The sequence below is a fragment of the Hypanus sabinus genome, chromosome 5, assembly GCF_030144855.1.
Source record: "Hypanus sabinus isolate sHypSab1 chromosome 5, sHypSab1.hap1, whole genome shotgun sequence".
Taxonomy (NCBI): Eukaryota; Metazoa; Chordata; class Chondrichthyes; order Myliobatiformes; family Dasyatidae; genus Hypanus; species Hypanus sabinus.
Window position 1 is genome coordinate 154744761 of NC_082710.1, and position 18609 is coordinate 154763369.

The 18609-nt window shown below is 42.3% G+C and overlaps 1 protein-coding gene across 1 annotated transcript in view; it reads right to left on the reverse strand.

Annotated features, from left to right (window-relative positions):
• The window catches only part of LOC132394482 (complement C4-B-like), a 101469-nt gene that overhangs the window by 18681 nt on the left and 64179 nt on the right, over positions 1-18609 (reverse strand). The window contains exons 22-26 of the mRNA XM_059970690.1: positions 15003-15206; positions 13548-13623; positions 11008-11164; positions 3103-3213; positions 871-1039 (exon numbers count right to left, since the gene is read on the reverse strand). Coding sequence (XP_059826673.1) covers positions 871-1039; positions 3103-3213; positions 11008-11164; positions 13548-13623; positions 15003-15206 — 717 coding nt within the window. The remainder of the gene's footprint in view (positions 1-870; positions 1040-3102; positions 3214-11007; positions 11165-13547; positions 13624-15002; positions 15207-18609) is intronic.

Sequence of the window (18609 nt, forward strand, 5' to 3'; positions counted from 1 at the left end):
TAGGAAGGTGGGCTGATAGATAGGTGGATAGTAAGGTAGGTGGATAGATAGACACAGTAGATGATAAACAGTGCCAGTGATGAATAGTTCAACATTTCAAGTGCCTCCTAATGGTACTACCATTTATTGTTTGCTTTCCCCACACGTCAGCTCTCCCAAAGTGCAACACCTTGCACTTGTCCAAATTAAATTCTATCTGCTATTTCTAACCTTCCCCTCCTCCACCCCCCATATCCTGATGTATTCCATGACAAGACACTACTTTCCACAAATCCACCCTCCCCCCATATCCTGGTGTATTCCGTGGCAAACCTCTTTACTTTCCACAAATCCACCTATTACGATGCCATCCACAAGACAACCGAGAAATTAGAATTATTGAAGAAAGAGTTGGTCGTTGTTTCAGAATGCTCCAAATGAGACAATCAATATAAGCACACAACTGGATACACACGTACGCATTTTGTTATTTGCACGGTTGGTACACAAGTGGTATCCAATACAGATTAGCCATAGAATCACTCACACCTTCAAGTAGTTGTATAGAGGACAGAATCAGGGCACTTCAGCCTATCATGCCAATGCTAACCATAAAGATATTAACTACTCTATTCCGATTTATATTATACAGTGCTATGGATATGTTCTATGCCTTGGGAGTCAAATTTTTGACCTGATACCTCTTCAGTGTCTGCCTCTGATGTGGCCTCAGGCAGTGAGTTCCAGATGCCAAGTGCCTTCTGGGTGAGATCTTCTCTAAGCCTCTTACCCCTTTCCCAACCCGTGCCATCTTACCCACCCATCTTATTTTAGATGCTCAACAATGCACTACTCCAACAGCCAGCGATTGGAAAGGACTTTGAAAGTTACCTTTGTCATAAGTTTCCAAGCTTTTCAGCTTTTCAAATGCCGCCTGCGCTTCAAAACTGGTCGGGTCGAACAAGGTGAGAGCATAGGAGGTGATGGCAAGTGCATACGGCCTCTGAATAGACTCAACTTTGCCAAAGAGGTATCGCACCGCCTTGTTGATGCTGTCTTCCTGCAACGGGCAAGTGGTTGGGAGAGAGGAATGAACAGTGTCAGTCACCACACTGGCACACATTTCATTCCATTAAAGCTGATGAGAAGTGTGCAAGAGACCAAGGTAACTATAAGCCATCTACATTTCTACATAATGCAGTAATAAGGTGGAGTATTTTTGTTCTGAAAAGCATTATGCTTCAGCAAGATTTCAGTTACCTCTTCAAGAGTTTCATATTCAAAAATCTAATCTCTCTTCTCCCCCTCCCAAAAGCTTGAGAACACACATCACCAGCTTCTACTCTGTAGTGAAAAGCTTCTCAAACAGATCTCATATGATGAAGATAAATCCTTGATGTCTCAGTCTACCTCGACATGGCCATTGCATCTTATTTGTTTGGTGGCTCTGCATGTTCTCTCTAACTTCAATGCTGTGTTCTCCACTCAGTTATTATTTTTCCTTTTGTTCTACCTCGACGTACTCGTGTGGGGAATAATTAGCCTCTATGATATGCAGAACAAGTTAACAAGTTTTAAAACTGCAAAACTGGAGGTAATGAATGGGTGATCCTGCGTCAAGTGCTTCTTATGCTGCTTTGAATGGCAGTTCATATTGAAGGTGGACACGTTGGCTGAGACAGGGAAGGTCTCCTCTCCTGATCTGCCTAGCAACACCAGGAAGGCATGCTCTCTATTGGATGGGTGTGGATCCAACTGCACTGAAGAAGTCCGGGACAAAACAGCCGCATGATCTACCATAGCGGCTGCAGTGAGAGCCATATACAAAACAGACTGCAATTACTCACCCAACCACACCTTCCAAACCCATGGGGCTGGTCACCAGTAACCCCTGAAGAAGTTAATGAAGCACATGGATGAAACTAGCACTCTTCTCCAGAGTGATTTACTTAACTCAGTTTTAAGTCTCAGCCAGGAAGATGAATGTCTGTGACACTGGTTGGTAAAACGGACTTGTAAACAGTAATAAACAAGAAGCAAGTGTTTTTTCAGTGTGCATTGGGCTGAACAGACATTAAATTGGCCAACCTTTGCCGCCCTTGCAAATGAGTGCCAAGCTCTGATACCAATGTAATGTGATATTAAAGAACAAAACTTTTCCAAATATATGACTTTGTGGTAATTCCAGAGTCACTGACAGGACAAGCAGTCATAGTCTACATCAAATGCCCTCCAGAAGGTGCTGGTGAGCTGTCTACTTGAGCCACTGCACTTAGTGCAATTCCGGAAATCAGGCACATCGACGGCTCCAGATCGGTGATGTATTTGCAAGTCAGGATGGTGTCATGTGGAGTGAAACCTAGGTGTGGCACTGTTCCCATGGAGCAGTCTGTTCAAGTACGTGCAGTGCGTTTTGAAGAGCGGTTTCCCCTTGGGGTGTCAGGAGCTGACCCTGACCTAGTCCAGCCACCATAGTGTTTACGTGGCTGACCCAGTTGAGTTTTGGGTCAATGAGATGTTAATTATGAGAGACTGGATGACTGGAGTGACAGTAAATGCAAAAGGTAAGATGGAAACATTTTCCCTTATGGACATAGTCATTGTATGGTGTAAACATTACTTGTCACATAACAATGGATGCCTAAATATTACCGGTTCCTTTGCTCCTTGCAGACACATGCTGCTTCAAAAACAGTAGTGCAACAGGTAGAGCTGCTACCTCACTGCGCCAAAGTGGCGGGTTCGATCACAACCTCCGGTGCTGTCCGTGTGAAGTTTACAAGTTCTCACATATCCCAACAAGAGCAGTTTCGTGAGTTAACTGGCCACTGCAGATTGCCACTTGTGTGTGAGACTGAGGGGTAGAATTTGTGGGGAGGATTAAAAATTGGGATTAATGTTGATTTGGTGTTGGTGGATGGTTGGGTGGTGAACTGTACATTTCTGTGGGCCATGACTCTCTCGTTGCCCTGCATAGTTTGGTGTGCATTTCAGCCAGTCAGTTCCCAGCTATCCAATTAGTCTGGTATGCACCCTTCAAGAGCATCTTTTCCCAATTATCCCCCATGCACTTGACAATCCTGTACCAAGGATGTGGTGTAAATACATCATGTCGAGACTCACCACTTCTTGCTGTTCCTCCATGTTGTCTGCAAAGGATGGCAGAGAATGCACCAGAGCAATGGTGATGAAAGCAGTCAAGGAAATCTTATACTCTACCCCGCCAACTCCGCCCTATGGTAAAAGATGAGAGATCAGGCATTAAGATTTTCAATTGACTACAAAAAGAAAAGATATCATTATCCCTGCAGTCTTGCAGAATCTCCTTACAATGAACAATGCCCTTACCTGGTTGTAGATGGTTCAATGGAGCAAAGAGCATAGGACACTACAGCACAGGTAAAGACTTCAACACTCAATGTTAATTACTAAGAGATTGGGAGGTTAGACTCCATTTGTTACTTGGAATATGTGTTTCTACATGTTAACCATTATTAAAGTATTCCTGATCTCTATAAAAAATATAAAAATATTTAAAAAACACTCAATGTTCTGTTGAATTAAATAAACTAATGACATCCAATCTCTTCGGTTCCACATGGTTCATAATGCTGAGCCTTTATTAGACACTAATCAGGACACACTTGGAATATTGTCAACAGTATTGGGCCCATATCTTAGAAAGGATATGTGTCATTGGAGAGAGTCCAAGGAAGGTTCACGAGAATGATTCTGAGAATGAGGGGTTAACGTATGAGGAGCACTTGGCAGCTTTAGGCCTGTACTCACCAGAATTTAGAAAAATGCTAGGGGCATCTCATTGAAACCTACTGAATGTTGAAAGGACTAGTTAGAAACATAGAAAGCCTACCGCACAATACAGACCTTTCGGCCCACAAAGTTGTGCCAAACATGTCCCTACCTTAAAAATTGCTAGGCTTACCCATAGCCCTCTATTTTTCTAAGCTCCATGTACCTATCCAAAAGTCTCCTTAAAAGACCCTATCACTCTGAGCACCGGTGCCCCACAAGGCTGTGTACTCAGCCCCCTGCTGTACTCACTGTACACCCATGATTGTGTAGACAAGTTTCCATCAAACTCAACATATAAGTTTGCTGATGACACCACAATTGTAGGCTGTATCATGGGTAATGATGAGTCTGAGTACAGAGAGGAAATTAAGAACCTGGTGGCATGGTGTGAAGAAAATAACCTATCCTTCAATGTCAGCAAGACAAAGGAATTGGTTGTTGATCTCAGAAGGAGTAGCAGACCGCACAAACCCATCTACATCAGTGGTGTGCAGGTGGAAGTTTTAAGTTCCTTGGGGTGAATATCACAAATGACTTGACTTGGTCTAACCAAGCAGAGTCCGTTGCCAAGAAGGCCCACCAGCGCCTTTACTTCCTGAGAAAGCTGAAGAAAACCCTCACTAATTTTTATAGGTGCACCGTAGAAAGCATTCTTCTAGGGTGCATTACAACCTGGTATGGAAGTTGTCCTGTCCAAGACTGGAAGAAGCTGCAGAAGATCGTGAACATAGCCCAGCACATCACACAAACCAATCTTCCATCATTGGACTCACTTTACACCGCACGCTGTTGGAGCAGTGCTGCCAGGATAATTAAGGACTAGACCCACCCAGCCAACACACTTTTTGTTCCACTTCCCTCCGGGAGAAGGTTCAGGAGCATGAAGATTCATACGGCCAAATTTGGGAGCAGCTTCTTTCCAACTGTGATAAGACTGCTGAACAATCTGGCCATTTATACATTGGGGAGACCCGCCGCAGACTGGGAGACCTTTTCGCCAAACACCGGCGCTCAGTCCTCCAGCAGTGGTGGGATCTCCCTGTGGCCACACACTTCAGTTCCACAGACCACTCCCACTCCGACATATCTGTCCATGGCCTCCTCTACCGTCAAGATGAGGCCGCGCACAGGTCGATGGAGCAAGACCTTATCTCCCGCCTGGGTAGCCTCCTACCTGCCGGCATGAACATCCAACTCACAGATCTCTGTTGATACCCCTGCCCCCCCTTACCCCCATCTCTAACTATTATTTCAGTCTGGTTCTCTTTCTCTCTCTTTTTTCCCCCCTCACTATAAATCTCCCCCCAGCCCTACCTTTCTTTCTCTTTTATTTTCCATAATTCTCCACCTTCCCCCTAGCCCATTTCCCTCCAACCTATCACGTCCTAGCTCTCTATTTTATCCCTCCCTCCACTTCTTATCCCCCCTCGTCCATCCCATGTTACTTCACTCCTGATGAAGAGTTTCGACCCGAAACGTCGTCACTACCTCCTCCTATAGATGCTGTCTGGCCTGCTGAGTTCTGCCAGCAGTTTGTGTTTTTATTTATTTCCAGCATCTGCAGATTCACTCGTGTTGCCTTTGAACATCCTTGTAAATCTCCTCTGCACTCTTTCAATGGTTTCCACATCCTTCCTGTAGTGAGGTGACCAGAACTGAGCACAGTACTCCAAGTGGGGTATGACCAGGGTCCTATATAGCTGCAACATTACCTCTCGGCTCCTAAATTCAATTCCATGATTGATGAAGGCCAATACACCGTATGCCTTCTTAACCACAGAGTCAACCTGCGCAGCTGCTTTGAGCATCCTATGGACTCGGACCCCAAGATCCCTCTGATCCTCCACACTGCCAAAAGTCTTACCATTAATACTATATTCTGCCATCATATTTGACCTATCCAAATAAACCATCTCACACATGTGCGTTGAAACCCATCTGCCACTTCCCTGCCCAGATTTTCATCTTATCAATGTCCCGCTGTAACCTCTGACAGCCCTCCATACTATCTACAACACCTCCAACCTCTTTGTCATTAGCAAACTTACTAACCCTTCCCTCCACTTCCTCATCCAGGTCACTTATAAAAATCTTGAAGAGTAAGGGTCCCGGAACAGATCCCTGAGGCACCCCACTGGTCACCGACCTCATGCAGAATATGACCCATCTACAACCTCTCTTTGCCTCCTGTGGGCAAGCCAGTTCTGGATCCACAGAGCAATGTCCCCTTGGATCCCATGCCTCCTTACTTTCTCAATAAGCCTTGCATGAGGCACCTTAACAAATGCCTTGCTGAAATCCATATACACTACATCTACTGCTCTTCCTTCATCAATGTGTTTAGTCACATCCTCAAAAAAGTCAATCATGCTCGTAAGCCATAACCTGGCCTTGACAAAGCCATGCTGACTATTCCTAATCATATTATACCTCTCCTAATGTTCATAAATCCTGCCTCTCAGGATCTTCTCCATCAACTTACCAACCACTGAAGTAAGACTCACTGGTCTATAATTTCCTGGGCTATCTCTCCCGTACTTTCCCTGAGAACATTTGTTTCCTATTTAAGCTTCCAATTTCCTGCCTGATAGGATGGATGTAGAGAGAATGTGTCCTTTGGTAGGGGTATCAAGAACTGGAGGGCATATAGCCTCAAAATGGAGGGGTGACACTTTACAACAGAGGCAAGGGGGAATTCTTTTTGCCAGAGAGTAGTGAGTCTGTGGAATGCTTTGCCACAGACTATGGTGGAGGCCAAGTCCATGGGTATATTTAAGGCAGAAGTTGATAGTTTCCTGATCAGTCAGGGCATCAAAGGATGTGGCAAGAAGGCAAGTGTATGGGTTTGGGTGGGATCCGGGATCAGCCATGGTGGAATAGCAGAGCAGACTTGATGGGCTGAATAGCCTAATTCTGCTCCTATGTTTTATGCTCTTATGGTCTGCATTCTCTGCACATTCTTGTGTATCTCTAAGCCTGTTAAATGCCTCTATCATGCTGCACCTCTGGCAGCAGTTTCCAGACACCTACCACTCTCTGTTTTAAAAAGAAACCTTGCCCATACGTATCATTTGAACTTCCCCCCTCTCACCTTAATTGCATGTGGAGGAGATGTTTCCTATGTCAGGGGAGTCTAAGACCAAAGGAGGCAGCCTCAGAATATAGGGACGTCTATTAGAAAGGAAATGAGAGGAATTTCTTTAGTCAGAGAGTGGTGAATCTGTGGAATTCATTGCTCAGGCAGCTGTGGACAATGCCATTGGGTATATTTAAGGCAGAAGTTGATAGGTTCTTGATTAGTCAGGGCATGAGAGGTTATGTGGAGAAGGCAGGAGATTGGAGACTGACAGGAAAATGAATCAGCCATGATGAAATGGTGAAGCAAACTCGATGGGCCAAATGTTCTAATTCTGGTCCTCTTATCTTTAGCCTCTATGATCTTGTTACATATGACAATAATAATGCAATAACACTGCCAATGGTTATTGATCCAAAGATCCTGAAAGGTCCCTTTTCTTTAAAAGGCATGAACTCCAGGATTTGTTGACTATTGGGTCAATCTGATATGATCTATCTAATCTGATAAAAGTTTATTAAAGCATGACACTCAGAGTGCATGGACAGCCAGTGTCTTACTGCCATGGTCAAAATGTGTAATACGGGAGGGTATGGATTAAAGATGCATACGGATTCTTTAAGTGAGCCACACAGAGAGTGATGGCTGCCAGGAATGTACTACTGCGGATTGTGGTGGTGTTATTCATGTGGTCCTTAGATGTAGAAGAATGGAGATGAGAGAAATGTGGACATTGTGTAGGAAGAAGTGATTGGGTGTCATTAACAATCAGTTCGACACAACATAGTGGTCTAAAGAGCCTGTTTTGTGCTATATAATGGTCTATATTAACCATTGAACCCCAGCGTAATTCCCAAACAATACAAGACCAACCTCATCATAGATTTCACTAGTGACTGACAGACAAGGACATTGGACTCTATGAAGGAAGTTAGAGACCTCTTCTGAATTATGCTACATTATTTTAGTGTTTAAATTATCTATGTTTTAGATTTTTAGTTTGTGTTTATATTTATTTGTGTTTTAGATTTCCTTGCCTTTTCATGTATTCACATTTCAAGTTTTGAGCTTTTCTTTCAAATTATTCATTTGAACAATAGTTTTTAAAAAGTGCCTGACACTCAATATCAGTGATAAGTCTCGCAGTCATCAGGACAGTGCTGGGATGGCCATTCTCTCTGGAACAACACTGGGCATGCTGCCACAGAGGCTAGACTCCAGAGGCTTGGAATGGACAACCACGGAACTTGAGGGGGATGTTGTCCACATGCAGTGGGGTGGAGGGTATCAGTGACTACAGACCCTTTGGTCTCTCCAGAGAAGGGTATGGTGGCGTTATGTCTCTGTATTGCCAATGTAATGGTCTGTTTCCCCAGCTCGGGTCCAGATGCAAAGCTTTGGTGTGGGAAAGTTACCCAGGGCAACCATCATAGAATGCTTACAGTGGATAAGAAGGCAGTTTGCTCTCTCTGTTGTTTATAATCAGAGCATGTATGAGCAGAGAAATTCTGAGAGCCAGTTGATTCCACACAAAGTGAGGTTGGAATCCAGAACAAACTTCCTGATGAGTTGTTTAGTTGTTTTTATCATGTTTAACATGATAAGTTTTTACCTACAATTTGAGAGGGATAAGGGCAGATCAGAGGTGTCAGTGTTGCAATTAAATAAAGGAGACTACGGAGCCATGAGGGAAGAGCTGGCCAAAGTTAAATGGGCGGATGCCCTGGCAGGAAAGACAGTGGACCAGCAGTGGCAGATATTCTTGGGCATAATACAAAAGATGCAAAAGCAGTTCATTCCAATGAGAAGGAATGATTCAAAGAGGGGAAAGGGGCCACAGTGGTTGACAAAGGAAGTCAGAGATTATATAGCATTAAAGAAAAAGAAGTATGACAGGGCTAAGATGAGTGGGAATACAGATGATTGGGAAAGTTTTAAGGAACAGCAGATCTTAACTAAAAAAGCAATACGGAGAAAAAAAATCAGGTATGAGCTCAGTCTAGCCAGGAATATAAAAGGGGATAGCAAAAGCTTTTTTAGCTATGTGAAGAGAAAGAAGATAGTTAAGAACAATGTTGGCCCCTTGAAGAATGAATTGGGAGAAACTGTTATGGGAAACAGGGAAATGGCAACAGAATTTAATGCGTACTTTAGATCTGTCTTCACCAGGGAGGACACAAGCAATCTCCCAGATGTGTGGATGGGCCAGGGTCATAAGATATCAGAGGAATTGAGACAGATTGACATTAGGAAAGAAACTGTGATGAGTAGACTGGTAGGACTGAAGGCTAATAAATCCCCGGGTCCAGATGGTCTGCATCCGAGGGTTCTAAAAGAGGTGGCTCAGGAAATTGCGGATGCATTGGTAATCATTTTCCAATGTTCCTTAGATTCAGGATCAGTTCCTGATGATTGGAGAGTGGCTAAAGTTATCCCACTTTTCAAGAAGGGAGGGAAGGAGAAAACGGAGAACTATCGCCCTGTTAGCCTAACGTCAGTCGTGGGGAAGATGCTTGAGTCCATTATTAAGGACGAAATAGTGGCACATCTTGATGCCAGTAATAGGATTAGGCCGAGCCAGCATGGGTTTACCAAGGGAAAATCATGCTTGACTAATCTGTTGGAGTTTTTTGAGGGTGTAACAAGGATGTTAGACGAGGGTAAGCTAGTGGATGTTGTGTACCTAGATTTTCAGAAGGCATTCGATAAGGTGCCACATAGGAGATTGGTGAGTAAAATCAGAGCTCATGGCATTGGGGGCAGGGTTTCAACATGGATAGAAAACTGGTTGGCAGATAGAAAGCAAAGGGTAGCGGTGAATGGGTGTTTCTTGGACTGGCTGGAGGTGACTAGTGGGGTACCACAGGGCTCTGTATTGGGACCACAGCTCTTTATGATTTATGTCAACGATTTAGATGACGGCATTGAAAACTATATCAGCAAGTTTGCTGACGATATTAAACTGGGTGGCAGTGTGACATGCGAAGGGGACGTTAGGAGAATACAGGGAGACTTGGATAGGCTGAGTGAGTGGGCAGATACTTGGCAGATGTCATTCAATGTGAATAAATGTGAAGTTCTCCACTTTGGAAGCAGGAACAAGAGGGCAGAGTATTGTCTGAATGGTGTAGAGTTAGGTAAGGGAGAAATGCAAAGAGACCTAGGAGTCCTAGTTCATTAGTTAATGAAGGTGAATGAGCAAGTGCAACAGGCAGTGAAGAGGGCAAATGGAATGTTGGCCTTTATTACAAGGCGAATTGAGTACAAGAGCAAGGATGTCCTTTTGCATTTGTACAGGGCCCTGGTGAGACCACACCTGGAATATTGTGTACAGTTTTGGTCTCCAAGTTTAAGGAAGGACTTTCTGGCAATTGAGGAAGTGCAGCGTAGATTCACTAGATTGATGCCTGGGATGGCAGGGCTGTCTTACGCAGAGAGATTGGAGAGATTGGGCTTGTACTCACTGGAATTGAGGAGATTGAGAGGGGATCTGATTGAAACATTTAAGATAATTAAAGGATTTGATAGGATTGAGGCAGGAAATATGTTCCAGGTGTTGGGAGAGTCCAGTACCAGAGGGCATGGATTGAGAATAAGAGGTCAGTTATTTAAAACAGAGTTGAGGAAGAACTTCTTCTCCCAGAGAGTTGTGGAGGTGTGGAATGCACTGCCTCGGAAGACGGTGGAGGCCAATTCTCTGGATGCTTTCAAGAAGGAGCTAGATAGATATCTGATGGATAGGGGAATCAAGAGATATGGGGACAAGGCAGGGACTGGGTATTGATAGTGAATGATCAGCCATGATCTCAGAATGGTGGTGCAGACTTGAGGGGCCGAATGGTCTACTTCTGCACCTATTGTCTATTGTCCAGAGACTCTCCCAACATGTCGGTGACTTCTAGAATGGCCAAGTACAGAGTGTGAGCAGTATTCACACAGATTGTGAGTCGATGGTTGATATGGACACTGGCTATATCAAGATCATTTTGAGGTTAATGTCTCACCTGTTGGGCTGAAGGAGGTGGGGAGCAGAGAGACTTTTAAATTTCACCTGACTTTAGCCTCTATTGAAGCTAGTAAGAGTAATAATGGAAGAAAATTTCAGACAGACAGATAGATGATACAAACGCTTCTACAACCTGCATTTCTCGGTGGTACACTGGGTTGGGGTCCTTGAATTGTCCAGTCACTTCTTGGCTTCTAACCAAATACAAGGCAGATTGCTGAACATGTTCTCTCCGAATGTAGATCTGCTTCTGAACTATTGAAAGTATCTTTGTAACAAATGCTGTCAGCCTGAAAAGTGCAACAGAGAAGTTGTTATTGAGTTAGAAAGCCAACCAGTATGCGGGCCACTGATAAACTTCTAGAGGATCCCAATAAGTCAAGTAGCATCTATGTCTGTGTCTGTGTAAGTGTGTAGGGGTGGTGGGGGGAATTGTTGTTGTTTGGATCGAAATCTTGCATCAAGACAGACAGGGGAGATGGGCAGTCTAGACAGGAGAAGGGAAAAGGGTGAGCAGGAGCCCACAGTGATCAGTGGACCAGGAAGGGGTAAAAGACGATGGCCAGATCTTGCCATGTATGGGAGGGGAGTTGCAGTGGATTACGAAGGCAGTTTCAGCTGGGTGATACATGGGGGCCAATAAAGAGGGTAAGAAATAAGCAAGAACACACACACACACACACACACACACACACACACACACACACACACACACACACACACATCTTACCATAATTTGCTTTTTTAAAATTTTGTATTGCAATGTATTGCTACCACAAACAAAAAATTTCACGACATACACCAGTAATATTAAATGTGATTGTGATTGTGTTTCTGAATTTCAACCATTTGGGGAAAGGAATATGACAGATGGTGTCAGAGCCAGATGGTCATAGAAAACTACAGCACAGAAACTTTACCCTTGTTAAAATCCTTTGGCCCATTTAGTCCGTGTAAACCATTCAATCTGCCTAGCCCATCAACCATCACTGAGACAACAGCCCTCCTTACCCGTGCCATCCATATACCCATCTAAACTTCACTTAAACATTGAAATCAAGCTCATATGCACCACTTGCACTGGCAGCTAGTTCCACACTCTCGTGAACCTCTGAGTTACAAAGCTTCCCCTCATTTTCCTCTTAAACTTTTCACTTTTCACCCTTACCACATCACCTCGAGTTGTAGTCTGAATTTATTGCCAGGACTGAAATGGCCCCGTATTGGGGAGTTAGGAGTCTTAAGTTGGATGGTTACTATAGACCTGAATGGGAAAGAGGACCGAGTTCCTCTCTTGAAGGATATTGGTGAATGAAGTGGGTTTTTCCAGCATCTGGTAATTTTGTGGTTACTGTTACAGAGACAAACAGTAGATCTACTTAATTGCTTGTATTTCAATCCTCGATGTAGAATGTGACCTCATCTCTCTAAATCAGTGGTCCAGAACTACCTGAGAGTGCATTCGTAATCCTGCAGTACAGCTGAGACTTGGACAGGAGTAAGAGGTAGCACAAATACCCTCCAACAAATGAACATTCTAGCAAACCTCTACAGATGTCCTGTTGCAAGTGTTACAGCAAGGTCTGGTGTAGCAACTTGAATGAGCAGGGAAATACTGTAACTAGGTTCAGAGAGTAGTGGACTCCGTCCAATACATCATGAGCACGTACTGCCCCTCCCAACTACTGGGAGTATCTACAGGAGGCAATGCACCAGGAAGGCTACATCTTTTATCGATGATCCCCATCATGCTACATTCTTGCAGCTAGTGTCAGGCAGGAGGCACAGAAGCCTGAAGTCCCACACCATCAGGTTCAATGACAGCTACTTCCCTTCCACCATCCAGCAGAACCATATTCAGTTCATCAAAATAGCAAAGGTGTGACTATTTTAAACAGCAATGGATTTTGCATTTCTTGTTATAATTGTGTTCTTTCTTGTAATCTTCCAACAAATACAAAACGCTGGCGGAGCTCAGCAGGCCAGGCAGCATCCATGGAAAAGAATAAACCAAAAACCCTTCATCAGGACCGGAGAACAAAGATGAGTAGTCAGAATAAGAAGTTGGGGGAAAGGGAGGAAGAAATACACGGTGGTAGGTGACAGGTGAAACCTGGAAAGGGGGAGGGGTAGAATAAAGAAATTGATTGTTGAAAGAGATAAAGGGCTGGAGAGGGGGAAATCTGATAGGAGAAGACTGAAGGCCACGGAAGAAGGAGAGGAGCACCAGACAGAGGTGATTGGCAGGTAAGGAGATAAGGTGAGAGAGGGGAACAGGAATGGAGAATGGTGAAGGAGAGGAAGGGAGCCAGTTACTGGAAGTTTGAGAAATCGACGTTCATGCCATCAGGCTGAAGGCTACCCAGACAGAATATAAGGTGTTGTTCCTCCAACTTGAGCATGCCCTCCATATGGCAGTAGAGGAGGCCGTGGACTGACATGTTGGAATGTGAATGGGAAGTAGAATTGAAATGGGTGGCCACTGGGAGATCCTACTTTATCTGGCATTGTTATGCTTAACTTCTGTTTTTCATGTAAATGTTGTGTATTTGTAGCCATACCTGGGCTGCTGCTGCAAGTAAGTTTGTATAGAACCTGAGCGCACATGTACTTGAGCAGGTGACAGCAAACTCAACTTTGATAGAAAGTGTACTTTGTGGGTGTGCTACATACCAGGTGCTGCTGGGAGTGTGCTTCCAGGCTCCGTATGAACCATCTGGCTTTTTAAATTCCAGAATCCGCTTGTACCCTGTAAATCAAACACCAGGTCTGAAAAATGTGCTCCCAAACAATTGTATCACGTAACTGGCTTGGTCAGAGAGATGGTACGTCCACAGAGCTAATGGTGAGAGCTCTGGTTCATTGGCTCATTGATGCAAGTGCTGACAAGGGAGACCAAACTTGCCCAGCCCTCTTTCCTCTCTCACCTCCCTCTGCTTTCCTCCTCCAGTCCCTTCCCTCACTCTCTCTCCTTCCCTTTCTCACACTTCCACATCTTCCCACTGTCTGTTTCCAACCCCCCCACCTGCCTTCTTTCCTCCACTCCTCTATCCTACACTTCCCCTCCTTCTGCCCTCCCTTCCTTGTCTCTCTTAACCTACCTCATTCTGCTATTACTCTACCTCCTCCATCCTCCCTTTGCACCACAAACATCTCTACAAGAAGAGCAAGCAGGAGATAGAAAACAGAGTGAATGTAAGCCCCTCCCTCCTTCTACCTCTCCTCCCCCTGCCCACTGCTCTTTCTTCCTCCCACTGCCAGCTTCAGAGCCTCTCTTGTAGTTTACCTCCTGGCCTCCCTCTAATCTTTCTTTTCTTTTCACTCTGCAGCTCTGTTGCCATTTTCCCCTTCTTCTATCTTCTAGCTCCTGCATCATCCCCCTCTTATGGATAATGTAGTAGCTGATATAGCCACCAGAGAGCAAGGTGTGTTCCCGACCTCCTGCACTGTCTGTGTGGAGCTTGCACGTTCATCCTGTGACCGCCTGCGTTTCCCCTGAGATCCTCTGTTTTCATCCACAAGGTATGTGACAGGAAGGTTAATTTGTCACTGTAAATTGCCCCTAGCATGCGGGTGAAGGGAAGAACCTTGGGGCTAGATGCTGAGAATGTGGGGAGAATAAAATTGGGTTAATGAGATAGGGTGATAATGGTTGGCACACACACAGTCAGAGTCCCTGTTACTCTGCTGTACAACTGTCCAATTGAAATCAAATCTTTCTACTTTGGTCATTTGCCTACTTCCTGATAGAGGCATAGTCAGTGTCCACAGGCAGAATCATTTTCCCTACAGTAGAAATAACAAATAACCAAGAACATGCACTTCAGGTGCGAGGGGGTCGGAATAAAGGAAGTGTGGGATAAGATTTTATTACATGAAGGATGATGGGTGCTTTAAGTTGCCGGCTAGGGGAGGTGCTGGAAATATATATGACAGTAGCATTGAAGAGGCTGTTAGACACATGAATGTGTAGGGAATGGAGAGATACAGATCATGCGTAGTGAGTCAGTCTGATCCAGCTATGTGTTCAGCACAGACATTAAGGTCTATTCCTGTGCTGGCCTGATGTGTGCACTATAAGTGGCAGTGGTGTGTGTGTTCAGAAAGCTAACACCTAGTAGTCCCCACCTGTTTCAACATGTTGCAGAGCTTCATCCTTGCGTTCGGCTTTCAGTGAGATCCACTGCTCGCTCCTGTCCAGGTAGTTAACAGCAAAGACAGTAGGTGCCATGTAGAAAGAGGTTTGCTCGGCACAGCCTCTCGGCAACCGTATGAGCTTGTCAATTCCTTCTGGATCCAAGGTGTTCTCCACTGTTTCTCCAAGTACTTCGCCTGTATAAAAAATCATCAGTGAACAGGGTTTCAAAGTTGAACATTAAGCTTATTGTCAATGGCCAACCCAAGGCATAAACGCATGAAAATTCACTCTTAGCAGCAGCAACACTGTGGATCATAGGCATGGCAAACTTAATGACAAAAACTAAAAGTTTCTTAAATTATACAGGATAAAATGAACAAGAATAAGTGAAAGTTGAGGGAAATAAAGTTGTGGGAACAAAACTGAGTTCTTTCAGGTCCTGACATGTAAAACTTCGACAAATTCATATAGGTATGTGGTGGAGAGTACATTGACTGGCTGTACCACAGCCTGGTATGGAAACACCAATGCCCTTGAATGGAAAATCCTGCAAAAAGTCGTGGATACAGCCCAGTCCATCAGGGGTAGTGTCCTCCCCACCATTCAGCACATCTTTACAAAACATTGTCAAAGTTCTCGCTGCTGCCATCATGGCGATTACTTCAGGACTCGGACTTTGTTAACTTTATTAAGGAACAACTTGATTTCTTCTTTTCAACAAACTTTACAGAAGAAATTTCCAATGGGGTATTATGGGATACATTTAAAGCATTCATCCATGGGCAAATTATCTCATATTCTGCTGGACTGAAAAAACAAATTAATAATGAATTCTGTATGTTGGTTGATAAGATCAAAGAAATCGACAAGAAATATTCTATTGCTCCTAGTAAGGAGCTTTACAAAAAGAGGGTTGAACTTCAAATGGAGCTTAGTTTACTTTTAGCATCCTCGATTGAAAATCAATTAATTAAAACTAGGTTTAATTTTATGTTCATGGTGATAAATCTGGTAAATTATTGGCTCATCAAATGAAATCTTCGGTTAAATGTCAGATTAAGTTTCATAGATGAGATGGAACTCTGACAGTTGATCATGATGAGATAAACAAATCTTTTCAAGAATTTTATACCTCTTTATATCAATCAGAATTTCCTGATGACCCCACTATAATTCACAAATTTTTAAAGGAAATTGAGTATACCGAAATTATCACCCAATGAACTAGCATTAGATGCTTCTATTATGGAACAAGAAATGAAGGATGCTATTTTCTCGATGATTTCAGGTAAAGCAACTGGTCTGGATGGCTACACAGTAGAATTTTTTAAATCCTTCTCTACTATACTTTCTCCTGGTTATGTAGAATCTTTAAGGATGCATTATTTATAGGTAAATTACTACAATTTTTTTACGGTGCTTCTGTTTCTCTAATTCTTAAAAAAGATAAGGATCCTACTGAATGTGCATCATATAGGCCTATATCCTTATTGAATGTGGACTCTTAAGATTTTTTCTAAAATATTGACAACTAGATCAGAGAATGTATTGCCTCAAATTATTTCTGTCAACCAGACCAGATTTATTAAAAATAGCTATTCATCTTTCTATATTTGGTGATCAATGAATATTGTTTGTACTCCTTCATCTAGAATTCTAGATTGTGTCATCTCATTGGACGCCAAGAAACTGTTTGATAGAGTTGAATGGGCATACCTATTCAGCACACTTGAGAAAGTTAATTTTAGCTGGAAATTTATATCTTGGATTAAACTGATCTATCATACCCCTTCGGCTTCAGTACTTACCAATAATCTAAGATTTCCCTTTTCTCAGTTGTTTCGTGGTATTAGGCAAGGTTGTCCGCTTAGTCCATTGCTTTTTGATATTGCCCGGGAAACTTTAGCTATTGCTATTCACAACTCACCTACTATACTTGGCATTTCCCGTGGGAATGTGATACATAAATTATCATCATATGCAGACAGTTTATTACTATATATTTCTAATCCTGAGGAATCCATTCCTGCTGTTATATTGCTGCCTGCTCAGTTCAGTAATTTTTCTGGTTATAAACTGATAAACTTAATAAGAATGAGCTATTCCCTTTAAATATGCAGGTTCCAATTTATAGACATTTACCATTCAGATTGGTTACGGATATTTCACATATCTGGGTGTTAAAATTACTAAAAAGCATAAGGACTTATTTAACACCAATTTTTTTACCTTTAATAGACCAGATTAAGCAATTGCTTACTAAATAGTCCTTATTGTCGTTATCATTGATTGGTCGAATTAATGCTATTAAGATTATTATTTTACCTAAATTTTTATATCTTTTTGAAGTGGTACCAATCTTTATTTCCAAATCCTTTTTTGAAACTATTGACTCTAAAATTTCTTCTCACATATGACAGAATAACAATCCTAGGTTAAGTAAAAAATATTTACAGAAATCCAAAAAGGATGGTGGTTTGGCACTGCCAAATTTAAGACTTTATTACTGGGCAACTAATATATGATATTTAACATTTTGGACAAAGGGTGTGGATATAATTGTAAGTCTGTACAAGGGTTTTCATTGATTTCCATCTTAGGGACGTTGCTTCCCTTTGTTCTTTCCAAATTGAACAAACAAATGGTTAACCCAATAATTAAATATACATTACAAATATGGCTTCAGTTTCATAACTTTTTTGATTTGAATAAATTTATTTTATCAAGTCCTAATACATCTAATTTTTTTTCAACCCTCTGTTATGGATCAAGCCTTTTTGGTATGGAAAATGAAGACTATAATATGTTTTCATGATTTATTTTTGAATAACTGTTTCATGTCCTTTGAACAGTTGTCTAATAAATATAATTTGCCCAGATCCCATTTTTTAGATATTTACAGTTTAGAAATTTTTTGAATACCATGTTATCTACTTTTCCAATTTCATATCCAACCGATACCATGGAAAAAATTTTCAGCTTAAACCATTATCAAACAGGGTTAATAGCAATAATTTATGATATGATTATGAAAATACAGTTAGGTATATCTGATAAAATTAAGAATTAATGGGAGAAGGAATTTCAACTCTCCTTATCAATAGAGAAATGGGAGAAAATTTTTCAATTAGTTAAATTTTCTTCTATTTGTGCTAAACATATGTTGATTCAATTTAAAGTGTCACATAGGGTCCATATGTCTAAAGATAAATTAGCTCATTTTTATTCTCATTTAAGTCCAATCTGTGACAGATGTCATTCTAAGGTAGCTTCTTTGATACACATGTCTTGGTCTTGCCCTCTTTTGGAAAATTATTGGAAAGACATTTTTGATACTATTTCTACAGTTTTGCATATTGATTTACATCCTCATCCTATTACCACAATTTTTGGTCTACCAGTGATGGATTTATCCTCTTCAGCTCGTCGGATGATTGCATTTGCTACATTAATGGCTAGAAGATCCATTTTATTGAATTGGAAAGAGATTAATCCTCTGACTATATCTCAATGGTTTTCTCAAACCATATCTTATTTAAGCTTAGAAAAAATTAAAAGTGGTACTTTTGATCCATTGGTTAATTTTGAAGAAACTTG